Below are 22,057 nucleotides of genomic sequence, written 5' to 3'. Positions count from 1 at the left end.
TTCTTTGTATTTTACATATTTTTGATTGGAAAACACACCGAAAGGTCATATTATTTGAACTTACATCAAACGTTGGATAGCTTACATTTGAAGAACTATCCATTATTTGTATATATTTTTCTATATTTCAGACTATACTGATTTCAAAAACTTCAAAACCCCGAAATATACTCGCTTAACGGTTACCTATTGGCGAAAATCGTAATAGGTCACGCTATTAGAACAATAATTACCTCACTATCTATCACTCACGGGGAAAAGATTCAAAACAATACTTCATACATCATATAGTCAGCTCATTTAATTGGAAATTAAAGTGGATAATGCCCAATTCACAGGAGGGGGCACGAAAACTAGGGTTTTTAACTACGATATGCAAGACTAGAAAGAAAAGTCTTTAGGAGTGGAGCTGCCCATCACCTCAACCCTCGCTCTTGAAATCCCCACACCCCCTGCCCCCCAAACTCAAATTTTCCGGAGGATTTTAAATACCCCCCCCCAAAAAAAAAAAATTCTAGGAACGTATCTTCATCATATTTAATCATTTTCATTGGAAAACCTGTTTACCGAAGCGATAGTGATACCTGAGTAAATAAATATGTGGGTACAATATGTTGTTTTTGGTTTTTTTCATCATAGCCAGGGCACTTCGTATAGAAGGAGTCATCGCAAAAACTTTGAAAAGGGCTCATTGATTGGAAATTAAACTGGATAGTGACCAATTCACAGGAGAGGGGCGTGAAAACTATGGTTTTTTAACCATGATATGCAAGACTAGAAAGAAAAGTCTTTAGGAGTGGGGCTGCCCATCACCTCAACCCTCTCTCTTGAAATCCCCCCCTAAAGTTGAAGTCTAGTCTAAATTAGCATAACCACAAAATTACACAATATTGCATAGAAATACCAAAACCATAGGTTAGGCTATGTCAGGTTAGGTTAGAAGTTAGGTTTCTCCACGTTTAAGTTAGGTTAGATTAGGCTAGCTTATCATGAGCGCTCATGATAAGCTAGCCTAATCTAACCTAACTTAAACGTAGAGAAACTTAGTTAATTAGTGAATTAGTGAAATTAATTAGTGAAACGTAAGTTAATTCGTAAGTTACGTATATTTATTACTAATAAAAACGTTCATAAATAAAATTTAACAACTTTCGAGAAAGCCATTTAACCAAATAATTTCTGTTCGTTTTAAGTTTTAATGTTGCTCCTTACTTTCAGTTAAAAAAACTTGTTTCTTTAATTTAATTTTAGCATCAAGATCGAATCAAGACAACAGACTGAATTAAATGGTATGTTTATTTCTTAGCTATCTCATCAGGGTCATATATTCTAAATTAACCAAATTGCGAGCAGACACATTATTGACAAATATAATTGTGGGTAATTTGGTGGTAGTGCCCAATGTTGCAAATATTTTTAGTCAAGCTTTGATAATTGATAGTTTTTAAGATATAGTAGGTGGAATATAGCTACACAGGTAGTAATTATTTACAGCTATACAAATGACGGTATTGTTTAGTCTAGATGATGCTAGATGGCTTCTTTGACTTTTTTTTTCACGGACCTCAGAGTTTCCAGTCTTACTATTTTCCCATTCTCTTGGCCAACATCTATCTGCCAACTAAATTGTTATATGTGATGATGTTCCACAAATACAGCATGTAATCCTGCAAAGACTTTCCTGTACCCTAATAAAATTCCATTCCAACAATGACAGCTTTGGGAAGCTTTAATGGACAGTCTTTAGGGACACTGAACTCCTACTGCTAACTAATGGGTGGCGATGGGAGCTACAGAATCCCGGGGGTGGGGAGGGGTGTGTTACCCCTAAGTTTTTGACCATTTATTAAATTTTTCGTCAAATTGTTTTTTATTATTGTCCATTTCCAAATTTGGTGATTTAGCGTGTTGATTTGGATCATGTTAAGAGCCAAATTTGATAGATCTTGTAGTTCCGCCAAATTTGGTTGTGATTTAACATGTTTTTTTGGCTAATCATTTTCTAATATCAGGCTAATTTAAGCTTTTGTAATCACAAGAGTATGAAAAAGAAAGCTCCAAGGAAAAAGATAATTTTTAGTGCTAAATTAAAAAATTCTGCTGCTTCGTGGCACACTGGCATTTAGGCTACTTTTAGTCACTTAAAAGACGCAAATGATTGCTCTGAAAGCCTGCATTTGAAAAGTCTATTCTATTGCGAAATTGACGGTCATCAGAAAATCAGGTAATCAGAAAATTCTTGGTGCTTCACGGCAGGGCCGTATCCAGGATTTTTGTTCAGGGGGGGGTTTACTAATTTTTGAATTTTTTTTTTGGGGGGGGGTTACTAATTTTTGACTCAGTTTTCGACTAATTTTACTGATTTTTACATAGGTTTTACTAATTTTCGACTTATTTTAGAGTCGGTCAAAAATTTAGGGGGGGGGGGGGTTCGAACCGGGTAACCCCCCCCCCTAAATACGGCCTTGCTTCACGGCATAGCCTTGCTTTCTAAGGTTTTTTTTTCCTTACATTTGCGTTCCTTACAATTTTCGTTCCTTATTTTCTGAGAAGCAAATACAAAGAAAAATGCGTGAACTAGTGGTAAGTCCCATAATTTTCTGTTTATTAGTAAATAAACAAAAAACAAAAGATAGCTTCTGATATCGATTTTTTTTTAATTTGGAGCAAAGCCATGCCACCCCTAGTATTTTGGTTCGTTTGCGGGACAAAGTCATTTCGATCACTGAGCTTGCAAATAGACTCCCACCGTCTCTAGCAAATTCAATTGCGTTTTTGCACTGTTTCAGCGGATATGATACTATCAGCTTCATTTTCTCCAAAGGAAAGAAGACGATCCTTAGATCAACTGTGCCGTGGTAACCTCGAATATCTGCTCTTACTGAACAGATTTTGGAACAAATCGACCGAATAGTTGAGCTTGAGAAAGATATTATGAAGCTGTGTTGCGAGATTTTGATCGCCTCATACAGAAAATCAGAGGAATTTTCGTGTTTGAATGACCTCCGTGTTCACTTGTTCCCTTGACAGAAAACGCTGAAGAGCCTGCCTCCAACCAACGACTCCTTTGCCTTACATGAGAAAAGGTGCATTTATCAGTGGTCCATTATGCTGCAGGCCCTTATGCCTCGCCCCTCGGACCTTTCTCCACTTGGTTTTGGATGGGAGATGAACAGATGCATAGTACCCTTTAAATCAACCCTTCCTGCTTGGCGATCCACTATTCAGAAAACTTTGTCATATTGCAAGTGCAAATCTTGCGGACAAAACTGTCCCTGTGCAAATAGAGGTTGGGATATTTTGTACTCTTGTTGTGGGAAGTACTGCGAGGCCGAGGCTGATTCAGACGAGGAATAATTGGGCGTGACTTGAAATGGAGGAATACTAGGAAAAAAACCGTAATGAATTTGGGAATGTGAGTATTAAATAAATAGTGTAATTTCTGACTTTGTTTAGTTTCTTTACCTGCGTCATAGCTGTCATATTTTCTAACTATCCGTGTTGGTTTGTTATGGAGACTTTCTGTGGCCTCTAGGCATTTCTATCTCGTATTTCAGCAGAAAACTGCACCTCAGACTTTGTGGAAGATACATTTTCTTGCATGAAACATCAAAATATAATAAAATCTCAAGTTTCGGAGTGTTCCCCCTCTCGCAAGCAAGTGCCGTTGGTATTTTTCGAATCAGCATGGTCGAATTAGGGGGGGGGAGGCTAATTCTCGTACTTGCCCCGTTCCGTCTTGGTATATTTCATATTTGCTACACCTGGCGCCCGGACTAAGTGATATTTAACACCAAAGAGCTTTGCCCGAGACCCTGTTTGTCTTTACATTATGCATATGAAATAAAAATTCTGTCTTAAGCACTTGCTGCATTGCTTTTTTTGAGTAGATAAGGCTTAGGAATGGGAGTCAGGAATAACTTTGAGTTTGCACCGTTAGTAAATTCAAATTATCGCAGTGCAAACTTGTTTTGTTTTTGCACATTCGCAGAATTTTATAGCTTTCACTTCGGAGGGCTAATCTAAAGCATATTCCGAGAACAAGTCACAATCAACCATACACTAGGCATACTATGTCGGATGGTAGACACAGAGGGACATAGTTTTAAGCCGCCCGAAAGTATTATGCTGGTTTTCTGGCGTCACGAATAGATACAATCTTATTTTTTCAAAAAATTTCCTCTGCAATAAGGGTCTCTTAAACCTGTAAATCCAACTTTAAAGCCTATCAGGAAACCCCTATCTGTGGTTTTCCAAATCTGCACTGGGGTAAAAAAAATTGTACACCACAATTAGCTTGGCCCTTTTTTATTTATTTATTTTATTTTATCTTTTTTTTATAAATATTATTTTATCCATCGGGCCAGGGATTTACCGCTGTAAATTTCAAGCTCATCAAATGCACTAAGTTTTTCGGCTTAATTCCAGGACCTATAATACCATCCCACTTCCAACAGAAGAGTGTTTTTCAAGGGGAGAGGGTGATCGGGCCATGGAGGGCCATGGGCAGCTCCCATAGGTTATGGAATGATATATCGTTAATAATAATACATGACAGTTTCGGAACGTCAGAATTTTTTTCTAAATTATTGTTCAATTGGCCCAATTATTCAAGGTTTTGATTTCTGATATGTCCAGAAAAAAAATTTGTGCCCTCTTTTGGACCCAATGGTCTGGCATATCAATATATATATACATATATATATTTTGTGAATTGGGGTTCCTTTCCCCCAAGGAAATCCAAATGATTTTAACCAAATTAAAAAAAAGCTTTTGGCCCACTATTATTGAAATGCTTTGGATATACTAGGGTCCGCTTGATCCAGTAAGTCTGGGACGTAAGTTTTAAGCCGCTCGAAAAAATTGGGCCCCTTTTCGCCCCTTTTTCTAGGAAGCCTACATTTTCTTATATTTTTACTTGTTCATTGGGGTACTTTTGGCTTAAGGTCTTAGGGATACAGCTGCTGATCTTATCAGAAACAAATTTTATCATTTTTGGATTTCATTTTAGGGGGGAAATGCTCTGAAACTTAACTTTGTTTTATATTAGGCTCTTCTTAGCCTGGGGACTTACGGCTGCTAGTTTAAAACTAATCAAAGACAAAAAGGTTTTTGGCTAATTTTTGGTCCCATCGCATTTTCCTCCTTAAAACAAAATTGTGCGACCTCCTTTGCACAGGGAACGATCCTTGAAAGTTTCAAGCTAATCGAAAAAAAGAGATTGCCACTTTTTTGGGACGCAATTTTGACAGAGGCTTGTGTCCCCAACTAAATCTTTATGGTACATTAGCTTTCCGCGTTGCTTTTCGTATTCTGATAATACAAGATAAATAAATAAATTAGAGCTAACTCGGCCAGAGATTTGTGGTTTTAAATTACAAGCCGTTCATAAAAAAAAGAAGAAAAATTTGATGGTCCTTTTTAGGGTTCCATTCGGAGCCAAAACACATATTTTTGTTAATTTCTTTTTGTGAATTGGGAGGAAGACAATTTTCAGATGTGATTTTCAAGCCAATGGAAAAAATCCCAGTTTTGGGGGCTCCTGCCCCTGTCCTAGCTTTTTGTGCGCTGGGATTCTCTTAGCCCAGGAACTTACGGATGTATCTTTTCAAGTCGTTCGAAGAAAAAAGTTGTTTGATCATTTTTTGGGGGAGCCATTTTTTCCAAATTTTTTCCTCTTTATTGGGCTCCTCCCTGGTTCAAGGACTTAAGGATACAAGTTCTGAGCTGATCAGAATTAGAGTTTTGGATCATTTTGGGCACTCTTTTTTTTGGGGGGGGGGGAGGGGAGCATACCCTCGGAATACTTTTTATAAGCTTCCACTTAGCGTGGGGACTTACGACTAAAAAGTCTAAAATGTATTAGAAACAACGTTTATTTTACTCTTTTCTGTGCACCCTAACACCCTCCACTTAAGCCAAAATATGTGGGACCCTTAACGGAGGCCATGATCCCTGAAAATTACAAGGTAATCGTGAAAAAAGGTGTCTGAACCATTTAGGACTCCGTATTATGAGAGGGGGGGGGGCTTTGTCCCAACTAAAAAAAGATTTTGTACACTTTTTGGGCCCCATTTTTTGGGAAAACACAAATTCTTTCCACTTTTTTTCTAGCACATTGGGGTCTCCAAAGGCCAAGAATCTAAAGATATACTTAATTGCAAATAAAATAAGATCCTCATGCTAGATCTCGATTATTTCCATTTTAAAAAATTCTCATGTTTTGGAACCTCTGTAATGTTTTTGAAAGCTTTAAAACTGAAGGGCTGGTTGCCTCTGATGACAGCGCGATACAGGCACCGCTTCATCTCGAAGAGCATTCATTTTTTACTTTCACTTAAGAAAGCATATATAAATAAGTGTCAAATTAAAATATGTTTTCTTTATAAAAAAAAAAAAAAAACGCTCGATGAAAACCTAAACAGACAGGAAAATATCGTATATTAAAGACAAGCTGCTTTCCCTCACTTTCCATTTCTTCTAGATCAATCTACTCAATCTCCCGAGAGTCAATCAATCCATGTTCATAGTAAAAAGTTTGTACTGTTCACTATTAATTTCATTTGAAAAATTCAAAGCTAGATGACGACCAAATGTTTATGTTAATTTTGAGGTAATTAACTATGGTAAATGATATTTAAAGGATATTAGCTGTTAGTTTAAAAATTCGGATCCAATCACACTCAAGAAAAGTCCGACCCTTATTTTCAAAGCTTAGACGTGCAATAATAATAATAATAATAATGATAATAATAGAATCCTGCATTATATCTCTTATGCCCGCATCAATTTACACCGACACAGATTTGGATATGAACAGCAATATCGATATTTTCACGATTGCGCAATTATGTATCAAACCTTTCGTGGTAACTATAAGTAAGGAACGATGCGGCTCAATAGTAACCAAAACCCTAAAAAACAGAGTATTGATAACAATAGATACATCAAAAGATTCAATTTTCAAAAAAAGATCAAAAGAAGATCGAGAAATTTGATCGGAAATCAAAAGTTCTAGTGCCCTTTTTAAGTGACCAAAAGTACTCGAGGGCAGGTGAAACCCCCTCCCACGCTCATTTGATATAGACATTTTCAGGGGGGTTTCTGGGGGGGGGTTACGTGAGAGGATTTTTCCATGGAAAAATTTTCATAGGGGAACATAATTTTCCATGGAGGGGAAGCCGGATTTCCCAGCATTGTTTAAAAAAGGTCAGAAATTATATAAAAAAACGAGTTTCTTTCAACTGAAAGCAAGGAGCAACATTGAAACTTAAAACGAACACAAATTATTGCGTATATGAGAGGGGTTGCTACCTCGTCGATACCTCGCTCCTTACGCTAAAGTTTTTTTCTGTACCTTTAAAAGAACTATTTATTCTAATTAAACGACCTTCGTGATTCAGGAGTCATTCTTAAAGAATAAGGGACAAAATTCGAACTTTAGCGTTAAGAGCCAGGTAAAACTGAAGAGGGGGCAACCCACCTCATATACGTAATAACTTCTGTTCGTTTTAAGTTTTAATGTTGCTCCTTACTCTCAGTTGAAAAAAAAAGTTTCTTCTAACCCAATAAGGTTGTACTGAAACTGCTTTAATTTCATACTTAATAAGAACTGGTTTCAGACAGTCCAGTGTCCATCCTAAATCTGTCAGAGAACTGATCAAACATTTAAACTCATTCAAAAATTGTGTCGTATCTGGGAAGAAAAATCCAGATAAAATCCCATCCACAATAACAATTCCCTGTAAAAGTTTATGAAACTTTTACAGCTATCTTCAGAAAAAATAAAAATGTACAAAGATCATTTCCGATACCTTTCCCATTGCTTTTCATTCGAAAATATTGAATCAAAAACATAGAAGCTAATCATGTAAGGTATTTTTTCATTAGTTCTAAGCAATGAAAGGCTCTTAATTGACACAAGAAAGATCCAAAGAAAACTGTCATCCCGGCTTAGACACATAACAAAATTGATGAAAGCTAATGAAGAGATACAGACACAAAACTTCTGGAGAAAGGCTCAAAGCATACTAAATAGGAGGCAACACAGAATTAGATGGCATTTTTTTCATTGTCGGCAGAGAAAGAATTTTCTTTTAGGGAATTCCCGTAAAAAAATTTGTCAAAGCTAAATTATATCACTATGTTCACCATAAATTATACTACCCCTATGATATCCCGATATCCATTTCTATTGGTCTAAAACTTGATAAAAAAAAAAGAATTTTGGGATCATAAATGAAACGCTCTATACTTCCTGAAAGAATAAGTCATTAGAACAAATTTCAGCTCCACACTTGACAAGGGATTAAATTTGGTAAAACATTTTATTTACAGCCAATTATACAAGAGTCAGGAAAGTTAAAAAAAGGAAAGTTCCAAGGCTAGGCACGAAAATTCACTAACTTGATCCCCAAAAATAAGCTACGCAAAATATTGTTTTATCAACAATAACGAAAAATGTTCACACTTCTACATAAGCAATTGCAGTGACTCGAAGAAAGTTTCATCAGTGGTTTACTTCTATTCAAATTCACTCCAACGTGCTCATAGGGATAGTTTCTTTGGCTGCCACAATCTGGGTACACGTTTCGAAGGTTCAGCACTATCGTGACATCTATTCTGTTCTTGACGCAGCCGCAAAAAGTTAGGTTCACACGGAAGCAACTACTGCCATCCCGCTTGATGTGTAGAGGCGGACACATCAAACAAAAACTACGCATGTTTCGTAACACCAGAGGTACTCGTGTGTAAACCTCAGCATTCCTCAGGTTTACTTAAAAATGGCGATTTACTGAAACGTTATATTAGGAAGCTTTATAAAAATACAAATTGTTTCCTTCTTTCGTAATATTTCTTCTTTCGTCGTGTTTCACTTGGAGTCCAAATCCAATTTACCAAACTTATCCAAACAGTTTAATATATTCATGATGATTAAATGCTATCGAATAATTGAACTGGTCACGTGACGACAAATGATATTAAACAAGACATTAATGATGACTAATTAGAGCAGAGCTCAAACACCAATTAAAACTGAAATGCTCAAAATTCTTCAAATTAAAAATTAAAAAGAAATTGATTTTTGCTCACGGATTTCGAATTTGTCAACTAGTAGAAAGTTGATCTATGACTCTTAAAGAATAGGCCCCCTCCACTCTCCTTTAGAGAAAAAACATCCTGGTTACGTTTCCCACAAGGCCATGCTTATTATCAATATCATGATTAGTTGACTTTTTTTGGCGATTTAGAAACGAAGATAATTTGCAATGTCCAATATAATAGCGTTATTCGCTCTTTTTGATAGTTACAAAGACAAAATAAAATTAAGTTTGCATCCTGTCACAGATTTATATCCTCTTTCAAAGGATCGGAATGCAAATGACTCTCAAGCCTTTTGGAATATTTGAGTGAGGGGGAGGGGGGTAGCACCACTCGTATTTTTAAACCTTAATTAGTCTCATGATATTAATTTTTGTTATTGTTGTTGTTATAATAAAAAAAAAAAAAAAAAAAAAAAACAAAACAAAACTCGAAATACAAATCGCTTTTAGTAAGAACAAATACCCCTTGGCCTTTGAAGGTCTAGGGGACGGTACACCTACTCTTGTTTATGGTAATCGCTTTTCTTGTTGTAGCACTATGTCATCTATAGTGCTATCTATACTATCCCTTTTCATTTCTATGGGTTTTGGGTTTCATTTATTAATCGACAATAACACCATTAGTTTTAAGCATAACTTATTATAACCTTGTTTCTGCTCGTCTTAGGTTTTAATAAAGCTATTTACGTCTCTTTGAAAAACTTCTTTTTTGAAGGACTTTTTTTTAAGTTGATCATAGGCAGCGCAGCCCAATCGCGCTGCCTAAGTAAAGAACGATGTTGGCACTATGTTTTGTTTTGTTTTTTTCTAGACCAGGGCACTTCGTATCGAAGGAGTTGTCGTAGAAACTTCTCAAAGGGCTCATTCGATTGGAAATTGGAGTGGCTTGTGCCCTTTTTAATAGTCGAAACTGATTGGAGGGCAACTAACACCCCTTCCACGCCCACCATTTCCCAAAACACATCCAATCAAAATTTTGAGATAGCCATTTTGTTCAGCGCAGTTGATTTCCAAATAGAAATTATGTTTTTGAGGAGGACACTCCCCCACAGCCTTCAGGGCAAGGGCTGCAAGTTATGCCCTGGGGGGGCATATAAGGTTTTTATAGAAAGCTTTGTCGTAGAAACTTCAAAAAGGGCTCATTTGATTGAAAATTCAAAATTCACTTTCGACTATTAAACTGGGCACTAGCGCTTTCAATTTCCAAACGAATGAGCTGTTTTTGAAGTTTCTACGACAACGCTTTCTATCAAACCTTATATGCACCCAGGTCATAACTTATAACCCTTGCGCTGAGAGCTGTGTGTCATCATCAAAGATATAATTTCCTGACTTTTCAACTTCGTTGAACAAAATGGATATCTCAAAAAATTTTTGGATGTTTTTTGGGGACATGGGGGAGGGGTGTTAGTTTTCCTCCAATCACTTTTGACTATTGAATCGAAATTTTTGACTATTAAATTTCCAATCGAATGAGCCCTTTTTGAAGTTTCTACGACAACTCTTTCTATAAAACATTATATGCCCTCAGGGCATAACTTAAAACCCTTACCCTGTGGGGGGGGGGTTATCATCCAAAAAGACCTAATTTCCAAAACTTTAAACTACGTTGAACAAAATGAATATCTCACAATTTTGATTGGATGTTTTGGAGGAAATGGTGGGCGTGAGAGGGCGGTTAGTGGCCCTTCAATCACTCTCGACTATTAAATAGGGTACTAGCCCTTTCAATATCCAATCGAACGAGCCTTTTTTGAAGTTTTTATAACATCACTATCTATAAAAACTTTATATGCCCCCAGGGCATAACTTACAACCCTGGTCCTGAGGGCGCTGAGGGGGTTATAATCCTCAAAGACCTAATTTCCAATACTTTTAACTACGTTGAACAAAATGGCTATCTAAAAATTTAGATTGGATGTGTTTGAGGAAAAGGTCGGCGAGAGAGGGGGTTAGTTGCCCTCCAATCCCTTTCAACTATTAAAAAGGGCACTAGCCCTTTCAAATTCCAATCGAATGAACCGTTTTTGAAGTTTTTACAACATCACTATCCATAAAAAACCTTATATACCCCCAGGGTATAACATACAACCCTTGCCTTGAGGGCTCTGAGGGGGTTATCATCCTCAAAGGCCTAATTTCCAAAACGTTGGAATGTCCAAAACATTTTGTTTAACTACGTTGAACAAAATGGCTATCTAAAAATGTTTATTGGATGTGTTTGGGGAAAAGGTTGGTGTGAGAGGGGGATATTTGCCCTCCGATCACTTTCGACTATTAAAAATGGCACTAGGCCTTTTAATTTCCAATCAAATGAGCCCTTTTTCAAGTTTCTACGATAAAGCTTTCAATAAAAACCTTATATGCCCCCAGTGCATAACTTACAACCCTTGCCCTGATTTGAGGGGGAGTGTCATCCTCAAAGATATAATTTCCGGACCTTTCAACTACTTTGAACAAAATGGATATCTGAAAATTTTGATTGGATGTATTTGGATAAATGGTGGGCGTGGAAGGCGCGTTAGTTGCCTTCCAATCACTTTCTACTATTAAAAAGGGCACTAGGCTTTTCAATTTCCAATCGAATGAGCCCTTTTTGAAGTTTCTACGACAACGCTTTCTATAAAAAACATTAAGTGCCCCCAGGGCATAAAGTACAACCCTTGCCCTGAAGGCTTTGGGTGGGTTGTCATCCTCAAAGACCTAATTTCCAGAACTTTCAACTACGTTGAACAAAATGGCTATCTCAAAATTTTGATTGGATGTGTTTAGGGAAAAGGTGGGCGTGAGAGGGGGCTTAGTTGCTCTCCAATCACTTTTGACTAAAAAGGGCACCCGCCCTTTGAGGATGACAACCCGCCCAAAGCCTTCAGGGCAAGGGTTGTACTTTATGCCCTGGGGGCACTTAATGTTTTTTATAGAAAGCGTTGTCGTAGAAACTTCAAAAAGGGTTCATTCGATTGGAAATTGAAAAGCCTAGTGCCCTTTTTAATAATAGAAAGTGTTTGGAAGGCAACTAACACCTGTTCCACGCCCACCATTTATCCAAACACATCCAATCAAAATTTTGAGATAGCCATTTTGTTCAAGGTAGTTGAAAGGTCCGGAAATTATATCTTTGAGGATGACACTCCCCCTCAAATCAGGGCAAGGGTTGTAAGTTATGCACTGGGGGCATATAAGGTTTTTATTGAAAGCTTTATCGTAGAAACTTGAAAAAGGGCTCATATGATTGGAAATTCAAAGGCCTAGTGCCATTTTTAATAGTCGAAAGTGATCGGAGGGCAAATATCCCCCTCTCACACCAACCTTTTCCCCAAACACATCCAATAAACATTTTTAGATAGCCATTTTGTTCAACGTAGTTAAACAAAATGTTTTGGACATTCCAACGTTTTGGAAATTAGGCCTTTGAGGATGATAACCCCCTCAGAGCCCTCAAGGCAAGGGTTGTATGTTATACCCTGGGGGTATATAAGGTTTTTTATAGATAGTGATGTTGTAAGAACTTCAAAAACGGTTCATTCGATTGGAATTTGAAAGGGCTAGTGCCCTTTTTAATAGTTGAAAGTGATTGGAGGGCAACTAACCCCCCTCTCTCGCCCACCTTTTCCTCAAACACATCCAATCTAAATTTTTAGATAGCCATTTTGTTCAACGTAATTAAAAGTATTGGAAATTAGGTCTTTGAGGATTATAACCCCCTCAGCGCCCTCAGGACCAGGGTTGTAAGTTATGGCCTGGGGGAACATAAGGTTTCTATAGAAAGTGATGTTATAGAAACTTCAAAAAAGGTTCGTTCGATTGGATATTGAAAGGGCTAGTACACTTTTAAATAGTCGAGTGTGATTGAAGGGCAACTAACCGCCCTCTCACGCCCACCATTTCCTCCAAAACATCCAATAAAAATTGTGAGATATTCATTTTGTTCAACGTAGTTTAAATTTTTGGAAATTAGGTCTTTTTGGATGATAACCCCCCCCCCCCACAGGGTAAGGATTTTAAGTTAGGCCCTGGGGGCATATAAGGTTTTATAGAAAGACTTGTCATAGAAACTTCAAAAACGGTTCATTGGAATGGAAATTTAATAGTCAAAGATTTCGGTTTAATAGTCTAAACGGATTGGAGGAAAACCTAACACCCCTCCCCCATTTCCCCAAAAAACATCCAAAAATTTTTTGAGATATCCATTTTGTTCAACGAAGTTGAAAAGTCAGGAAATTATATCTTTGATGATGACACACAGCTCTCAGCGCAAGGGTTATAAGTTATGACCTGGGTGCATATAAGGTTTGATAGAAAGCGTTGTCGTAGAAACTTCAAAAACGGCTCATTCGTTTGGAAATTGAAAGCGCTAGTGCCCAGTTTAATAGTCGAAAGTGATTGGAGGGCAAATAACACATCCAATCAAAATTTTGAGATAGACATTTGTTCAACGTAGTTGAAAGTTCTGGAAATTAGGTCTTTACCAGCGCTGTCGTAGAAACTTCAAAAAGGACTCATTCAATTGAGAATTGAGAGGGCTAGTACCCTTTTTAATAGTCAAAAGCGATCGGAGGGCGAATGCCCCCCCATACCCATCATTTCCCCAAATACTACCGATCAACATTTTGATACAGCAATTTCATTGAATGTAGTTGAAGGGTCCAAAAATTATTTCACTATGACAACCCCCCACAGGCCTCAGGGCTAAGGTTGTAATTTATACCCTGGGGGCATATAATGTCATATAGAAAGTGTTGTCGTAAAAACTACAAAAGGGGCTCTTTCGACTGGAAATTCAAAGTGTCATTGCCCTTTTTAATAGTCGAAAGAATTCAGAGGGAGAATCGCCTCAACCCCATCATTTCCCCAAACATTTCCGATCAATATTTTGATATAGCCATTTTGTTCAACGTAGCTGAAAGGTCTGTTGAAATTTTGTTCAACGTAGCTGAAATTATGTTTTTTAGGATGACAACCCTCTCCCAATAGCCCTCATGACAAGGGTCGTAAGTTATGCCCTTGGGGCATATAACATTTTTATAGAATTTTTGTCGTAGAAGCTTCAAAAAGGGCTCATTCGACTCAAAATTGGGGGGACTAGTGCCTTTTTTATTAGTCGAAAGTGATCAGAAAGCAAATGTCTCCCTCGACGCCTATCAGTTCCCCAAACACTTCCAATCAAAATTTTGATATAGCCATTTTGTTAAGCCATTCAGAAAGGTCTGGATAGTATGTCTTTGAGGATAACAAATCCCCCCAGCCCTCAGGGCAAGCGTTGTAAGTTATTGCCCTGGGGACATAAACGGTTTTTACAGACAGTTTGGTCATATAAACTACAAAGGCGGCTCATTAGATTGGTAATCAGACGCTCTAGTGCTCTTTTTAAGAGCAAAGTAATCAGAGGGCAGCTACCCTCTCCCCCTACACACGCATCATTTTGTCCCGAAATGTGTCTATTATGAATTTTGAGATACCCATGTTATTCAAAATAGCCTCAGTATCATGAAAGTAAGTTTTTGGGTCTAAAAAAACCCTGCAAATTAAGAGCAAGGTTTTAAGCTACGGCTAGGGGGTATTTTAAATCTTTTTGGAAGGACTACTTGTTTAACTTCATAATCGGATGAGTCCTTCTTACTGGAAAAGACTATGTCAATATAAATGGAACAGAACTTAATCAAAAAACTTTTTGCACAAAATAAGTTTTTCAAAAAAAAAGTAAATAACTCCATTAAACCAAAAACGAACAAAAATAGAATCAAATAATTTACCAAGAATACAACCACCACAAATTGTATCAATAAATAAATGAAACCCAAAACAAACAGAAATTAAAATAAGTCAAACTCAAAACGAGCAGAAATTAATCTGTGTAAGGTTCTAAACCTTATGCTTTCTAAAAGCCATAATATAATTTGTACTTTACTGAAAAAAATTCCTTTAAATTTTTTCACTTTTATAACTTTAAAAAATCAAAAATTAATTACGATTTTAAGGACTAAATATCAACAATGCTCATTTTTCTCATTTGAATTTTTTTCAGTAAAGTACAAATTATATTCTAGCTTTTAGATAGCATGGGGTTTAGAACTCTACACAGATTAATTTCTGCTCGTTTTGAGTTTGACTTATTTTAATTTCTGTTTGTTTTGGGTTTCATTTATTTATTGATACTGATACTATTTTTGTTCATTTTTGGTTTAATGGAGTTCCTTACTTTTTTTGAAATACTTATTTTGTGCAAGAAGTTTTTTTTATTAATCATTTGAAAGGGCTAAACTGACCAGCTAACTGCAAACAAAACTGTGAATAAGTCTACAAGAACCTTTCTTGTAACTTGAAGCAGTAAAAAAGAAAAAATAAGATGGCAATTTAAATCGCAAAAATTTTAGTCTTATTTTATAACAAAACATGCAAGTAAAGATAGGACTTTCTGAATTTTATTTTTACAATAAGGCGTTGAGGGTTATATCAACTACAGTTGCTGATGTAAAACAAGAAAAAAACATGTAAATCACTTGCACCTCTAGGAGGCACTGCCAATTTCAGCACAAGAAGCAAGGAAATTCTACTACTGCTACTACTAACAACTCACCGCAGTACCAAGCCTCCTGAGACCAACACAGCTATGCACACTCCTCCTACATCCTAATCTATTCAAAGATCTATTCCTAATCTATCATTCTAATCTATTCCATCATACTCTATTCTCTTTTTACCCTCCCAGAAAACTACCATTTTCATTAAATCTTTCTTTACGACATCTTCCCACGCCAACCACGGACGATCTGCTTTCCGTTTAGCCCTACACGGTTGTCCGGAGAGGACCATCTTCGGAAATCTGTCATCCTTCATCCGCAGAACGTGCCCTAGCCATCTAGACTTTCCTCTCCTTATAGTCCTAGAAAGCGGGATTGAACAACACTTTTCGTACACCCTACTGTTTGAAATACGATCAGTCAGCCGGGTTAAATCACTACAAAACAAAGAAGAAACCATAAGTACAAACCTTTCAAAGGATCGTAGTCTTTTTTTATGGTCTTCCTAGCTTCACCACTGGTGAAAACGAACTTTCAATTTCTGTACCGTAATTAACTTTTTATAATTTATTTTGTTAATTTTTAAGCCTAAAATACAGAAACCGAAAAATGATTTCTAGTAACTTTTGTACACCATTTTTAATAAGGTAATATTTATTTAATATGGTTACCTAAAGTCTTTTAAATGTTACTGATGCCGCAGAAAAGAAAAACGACACATACTTTTGGAATCAGGAATCGTATCGGAATCGTGAGATCGAGGTAGAATTGGAGTTAGACGAATCTGCAAAATTGTATAAGTACTAATGAAGCACAGCTGTAAGTAAGCATGGTGGTACTAGACCCTGAAGGTCGAAACCGGCGGTGCTGATCTCTGTTTCGTGGCCCTTCAGCCAGGAAGGGCAATGGGGGGAAAGCAGCCATCCTGTGCTCTCGCACACCCTTCCTGCTTACCTTCCCCAGATTTCTCCAGGTACCCTTCTAGAGCTGGGTCGACTTTGGCTGAGCTTACAGAGTCACGCCAGTAACCCCCATCCCAAACCAAATAACCGGTAACGCGAGGAATTGAGCTTCTGCCTCCCGGGAAAGGGATTCCCAACCTAGCGCGCCGCCAACCATTTAGCACAGCTGCAACCAAGGTAAAACTAAATTTCAACTTTGAATTGGGGGAGGGTTTCCTTAAATCTGTCACAGAAGTCAGAGATGTTTTTTTTTTTCATTACCGGAGCACATATAAAATACTATCAAATGAAGTACGCATGGACGATTGCTATTGTGGGCCCTAAGTAATATCTGGATATTACAAATTACGGTCCCTTGCGAGTAAGTTTCCTTTCATGACTTTTTAAGGATTTTCGGAATTGTGCGGCATTATTATTGAAAAAATAAGAGATGGCTATATCACTAATAAAAGAGCATGTTGACCGGCGAATGGATGAATTAACTGCTACGATTTAGATGCTACAACAAGAAAATAAGGTCTTGAAGACAGAAAATAAGCTGTTAAAATTAGATTAAGGTGAAATCGTTTGCACTTGGAGTGGATTTACATACACGGATAAACAATATTTTGCTTCACGTGATCGATACGCCAAATGGATTTGAAAATCTTCGTGATACAGTAAAAAATTTCTTCGGAAAAAAACTCGGGATTGCAGATCCTGATCAAATAGGTATCAGTGTTGCGTATAGGGTCAAAAAATTCACCGCGTCTGATGATGGTGTTGGTCCTAGTCTGCGGAGCGGTAGAAAAAAAACAGTTGAGCCTATTTTCGTGCAGCTCAAGAATTATGATCGCTCATTGATTCTTAAAGAATGCGGTAAATTAAAGAACACGGGCCATAGCGTGTCATCTGAATGACCTGCTGAATTAGGAAAGTGGAGAAAGGAATAATTTGCTCTTGGTTAAGGCTAAGAAATACAAAAGGGGCAGAGTTGGTCAGTGAAACTTGTATGGTCCTGCATAATGTAAAACTCTAGCTGGAGACAAAAAAAGTCAAAAATCTCACAGCAGTGGGTTAAATACGATGATGACTGTTTCGATCCACTAAAACTGTTTGCCAAAAATGACCCAGAGAAGGTTGTTTCCGACCAGTAGTTGGATATTCCAGTAGTTTTCATGTTCCCAAAATTCAAGGTATCTAGTTTGTTTTTGTTTCCTTTCAGTGTTCCAAAAAGAAGTTCAATCGGGTATGTTCATTGTTTTTTACTCCTCGCTCTTCTGGAATTTTCACAGCGGACCGCCGATTGCAGTTGGTAAGTGATGACTCTTTCTTCAACTTCATCCCCGAGAGGTATCAGAGATTTTGATATAGATAGATTAAAGAATTTAGAAGAGTCTTATTTAAATCTCAAGCTTATTTTTGATCAAGAAATTGGTCAAGAAAATGATTTCCATTTTTTTGATGATAAAAATTTTCCTAAAAGTAAATATGTAATTTCTAATTTAACTACTGGGAGGTCTTCCGATTCTCAACTTTCGGTATTTCATTTGAATTGCCAAGGACTGTATTCCTCATTTTCTGATCTAGAGTCGATATGTCGGGAGATTAGACCAGATTGTATAGGTCTGTGTGAAACATTTATTACACAACAAACCGAAAGCCTTTTGGATATTCCAGGTTACACTAGCCATTTTCTCCACAGAAAATAGATGGAAGGGGATGGTATAACAATATATATCCGCGACACACACACGGTTCAAACTAGGCAAGACCTTACACGAAATATTGAAGGAATTTTCGAGTTGTTGTTCCTAGAAGTATGGCTGTTCCCAAATAAAAAATGTATTGTGGGTGAAATTTATCGTTCTCCGTCAGGGTTAACATCTCAGTTTATGGAACATATGGCTCAAGTTCTGGAGCTAGCCGAGTGTCAAAAAAATGAGCTTATTCTCATGGGAGATTTTAATATTAACCTCAGTATTCCGCTAACGGCCGAAGCAGCAGATTTGCTAAATAATATGGCAGGTTCAGGCCTATACCCTGCTGTTACGATTCCGACACGGGTTACTGAGAGTACGCATTTACTTATCGACAACATATTCAGCTCCTTGCTCCCAGAGTTGGTGGCAGTCCTCGTCAGCGACACATCAGACCACTTCCCCATTCATGCAACACTCGGCCTTTCAGAACCAGCTAAGATAAGGTCCCGAATCAGCCCTATGTTACCGATTATATGTTTAACAGAGGAAAACTTGAAGAATTTAAAACAGGAACTAGAGCAATTAAACTGGGATAACGTAATGGAGATTCAAGATGTAAACGAAGCATTTGGGTCATTTCACTCGACGTTCTTGGATGTATACAGTAGATGTTGCGTGAGAAACCCGAGAACTAATAAACGAAAAAAAGACCAGCCAATTAGCCCCTGGATGACGGATGGTCTTCTGGCCTGTGTGAATAAGAAAAACCACCTTTGGGGAGAGTATAGACGCTTTCCGAGCTTAGCGCGGCTAGAGGAGTATAAGCAATACAGAGAAGTCCTTCGGACTGTGTTACGAAGAGCAAAGCGTGGCTATCTGCAGCAAAAGCTGACGAAAAGTGGGAAGGATGGTCGAAAAGTTTGGCAAAGTATCAACTCAATACTACGGCCAGCCACTAAGTCTTCAACATTACCAGCGAAATTGGTCGTGAATGATGAAGAAATTACCAAACCTACACGGGTTGCCACATCGCTGAGTACATTTTTCGCAAATATTGGCCAGACCACAGCAAATTCCGTCGGGACACCAGCTAAATCATACAAAGAATACCTTGGCCTGAAGTGTATTAAATCAATGGCAGTGAATCCTGTAACACTAGGTGAGCTCGAATTACTCGTAAAAAATTTGAAGGGCTCTTCTGCTTCAGGTTTTGACCTGGTCCATACAAAGGCACTGAAAGCAGTAGTGACGACCATTACTGAGCCTCTAACTTACCATGTAAATCTTTTATTAGATAAAGGGGTCTTTCCTAAATGTTAAAAAAGGCGAAGATAATACCTCTTCACAAAGGTGGATGTCATACAAACATATCACACTATAGACCAATCTCAATCTTATCAGTTTTCTCAAAAATTTTTGAAACACCAATGAGAAACCAGCTATACCAACATTTAGATGCAAAAGGCTTTTTTAACAGCCACCAATTTGGGTTTAAGGCTGGCCGTTCAACCGAGGACACCCTTAATTCACTAAGTTTATTCGTAAACAGAATCCTAGATTCGGGTGCTATACCTGCAGCAGTGCTTCTAGATATTAAGAAAGATTTTGACAGCATGCGACGAAAAATATTACTTGGAAAGCTGCATAATATTAGAGTTAATGGCCAAGTACTAGACCGTTTTAAGTCTTACCTGGAAAATCGTCAAATGTACACAGAAAATGACCATATGAACTAGGTCGTAGTTAACTGTGGGGGGCCAAAGGGCTCTAAATTGGTACCGGTATTGTTTCTTGTTCACGTAAATGATCTTCAGCAAGTACTGATTCCTGCAAGTCGTAGCCCTTATTGCTGCAAACTATGTCACCCACAAACGACGCCGGGGTCTATAGTAGAAGCCGAGGACGAACTAACGGCATTTGCAGATGATTCACTTATAGCAAGCTCAGAATGGAACATCAAGTCTCTCAAAACGAAGCTACGAGAAATTCTTGAAGAAACGTACCTGTGGATGGACACAAATCGTCTAGTCATCAACATTGACAAATCGAGTGTTTTATTTTTTTCACGTATAGATTCGCTGGCTCCTGATGTGATTGGTATTGAAATCTCTCGTGGACTTATGAAGAGACCAGAATAAAAACACGTTTGTTATCTAGGGGTTCTGAGTAACAAAAACCTCTCATTCACAACCCACAATACAAATATCCAAACGAAGCTTTCAAGGAGGTTTGGAGTCTTGAGAAAACTTAAACACCAGAACCCTAAAAAAAATACTGATCCAGATTTAAAATGCAGTTATCAAACCTCACATTCAATATTGTTCTACGGTTTGGCAATCTAATTTCAAGACACATTTACAGAGACTAAACTCAGTTCACAATAAAGCACTTCAAATTTTAGGCCCATCATCGAACAGACTATCAATGGCATCCCTTTACAGACTATCTTGCACCGTTTTTTGTTTTAAATATTTTTCAGGAACACTCCCATCACCATTTAAAGGCTTATTCACACTAGCATCACAAATCCATAGTTTAAACACACGATCTTCATTAGACATTTATATACCCCCACACCGACAGCTAGGTCGGAATTTTCTCCTAGAATTGCGTGTGCTAGAGAGTGGAATGCACTTCCGCAAGAGCTGAGGTCATATAGGTCTCTCGGCTCCTTTAAAAAGAATGTGAAAAAATATCTAAAAGATTAAATATTTATTTTCTAGATTTATTTTATTATTATTATTATGTTTAGAATTTTTCGACATTATTATTAATTATCATATTTTAGTTTGATACTTCAAGGGGTGTGAGCGGAGGAGAAGTTGTGTTAAATTTATTGTTATTTGATGGCGGTTCGGGGTGGAAATTGGAGAGGACAGGAGGCCACGCTGTATTTAGAGCGTGCAATTATTACGGGCCCAAACGTGCATCAATGCACAAGGAACTGAGTTAAGTGTATTTTTATATATATTTTTTTTAATTAAAACCCATATTGAACTTGAAGTTGGACTCATATTCAGGAAATCCAGAAGAAACCTACTCATTTGCTGATAAAAGTGACTAACCTTAACATATTGATTCTCTTCTATATTTCTTCCTTTTACACGAAGAGCACATGCTTGGGTGTCAAAATCAACTGTTTCCACTTGAATGGTCAGAGTAGTTCGGACTCTATTGCTAGATGACGATCCTGTTGCAGATTCAGTCTGTACCTTCCTATAGAAAAAATTATTAAATTTCAATTAAACAAAGCTTTTTTCCAATTCATGGTTTCAACCGAGCCCCCTAAAGCCATATCGCTAGGGCTTTTCGTCTTTTCTATTTTCCTACTTTAGAAAAACCGAAGAATCAACTGAAATTATAGCTTAATAGAAAAGCCAATAGTATAAAAATAAACAAAATAAGTAAAAACAAAAGAAAAAGTTACCTAATAGATAACTCTATTGAAACACCCATTGCCAATAGCTAGGTTTTCTTGAGATAAAATTATTGCATTCAAGAGAGTGATATCCATTAAGATAGTATTCCATTTATTGGCCTCTAAAGACGAAGTTTTAAGTTTAAATTAAAAGTTTCATTATAGTCAACTTGTAGTCTGCAAAACAAACTGTTTTGCCGTCTACTCAAATTCAGCAAAGTTTTACAGATGTGAAGTACACACACTGGATACACAATTTCTATCTTAACAATATTGCCGTCTAAGCATAATTTCCTAAAAATGGACAGAAGCCACAAAAACCTCCAAATAACTGACAATAATTTATCAATAGCCGATGATAACAAAAGCC

At 37.3% G+C, this 22,057-nt stretch overlaps 1 protein-coding gene across 1 annotated transcript in view; it reads right to left on the bottom strand.

The window, feature by feature from the left end:
* Nucleotides 1-22,057, bottom strand: part of pelo (pelota mRNA surveillance and ribosome rescue factor) — a 495,594-nt gene that overhangs the window by 432,430 nt on the left and 41,107 nt on the right. The window contains exon 4 of the mRNA XM_089088867.1: nucleotides 21,335-21,485. Within this exon, the coding sequence (XP_088944993.1) occupies nucleotides 21,335-21,485 (151 nt within the window). The remainder of the gene's footprint in view (nucleotides 1-21,334; nucleotides 21,486-22,057) is intronic.

This window comes from Artemia sp. Qi Xiang Cuo, chromosome 5, assembly GCF_049724085.1.
Source record: "Artemia sp. Qi Xiang Cuo chromosome 5, ASM4972408v1, whole genome shotgun sequence".
Lineage (NCBI taxonomy): Eukaryota > Metazoa > Arthropoda > Branchiopoda > Anostraca > Artemiidae > Artemia > Artemia sp. Qi Xiang Cuo.
Note: the sequence above shows the minus strand (reverse complement) of the source record. Positions and strands in the feature narration are given on the sequence as shown.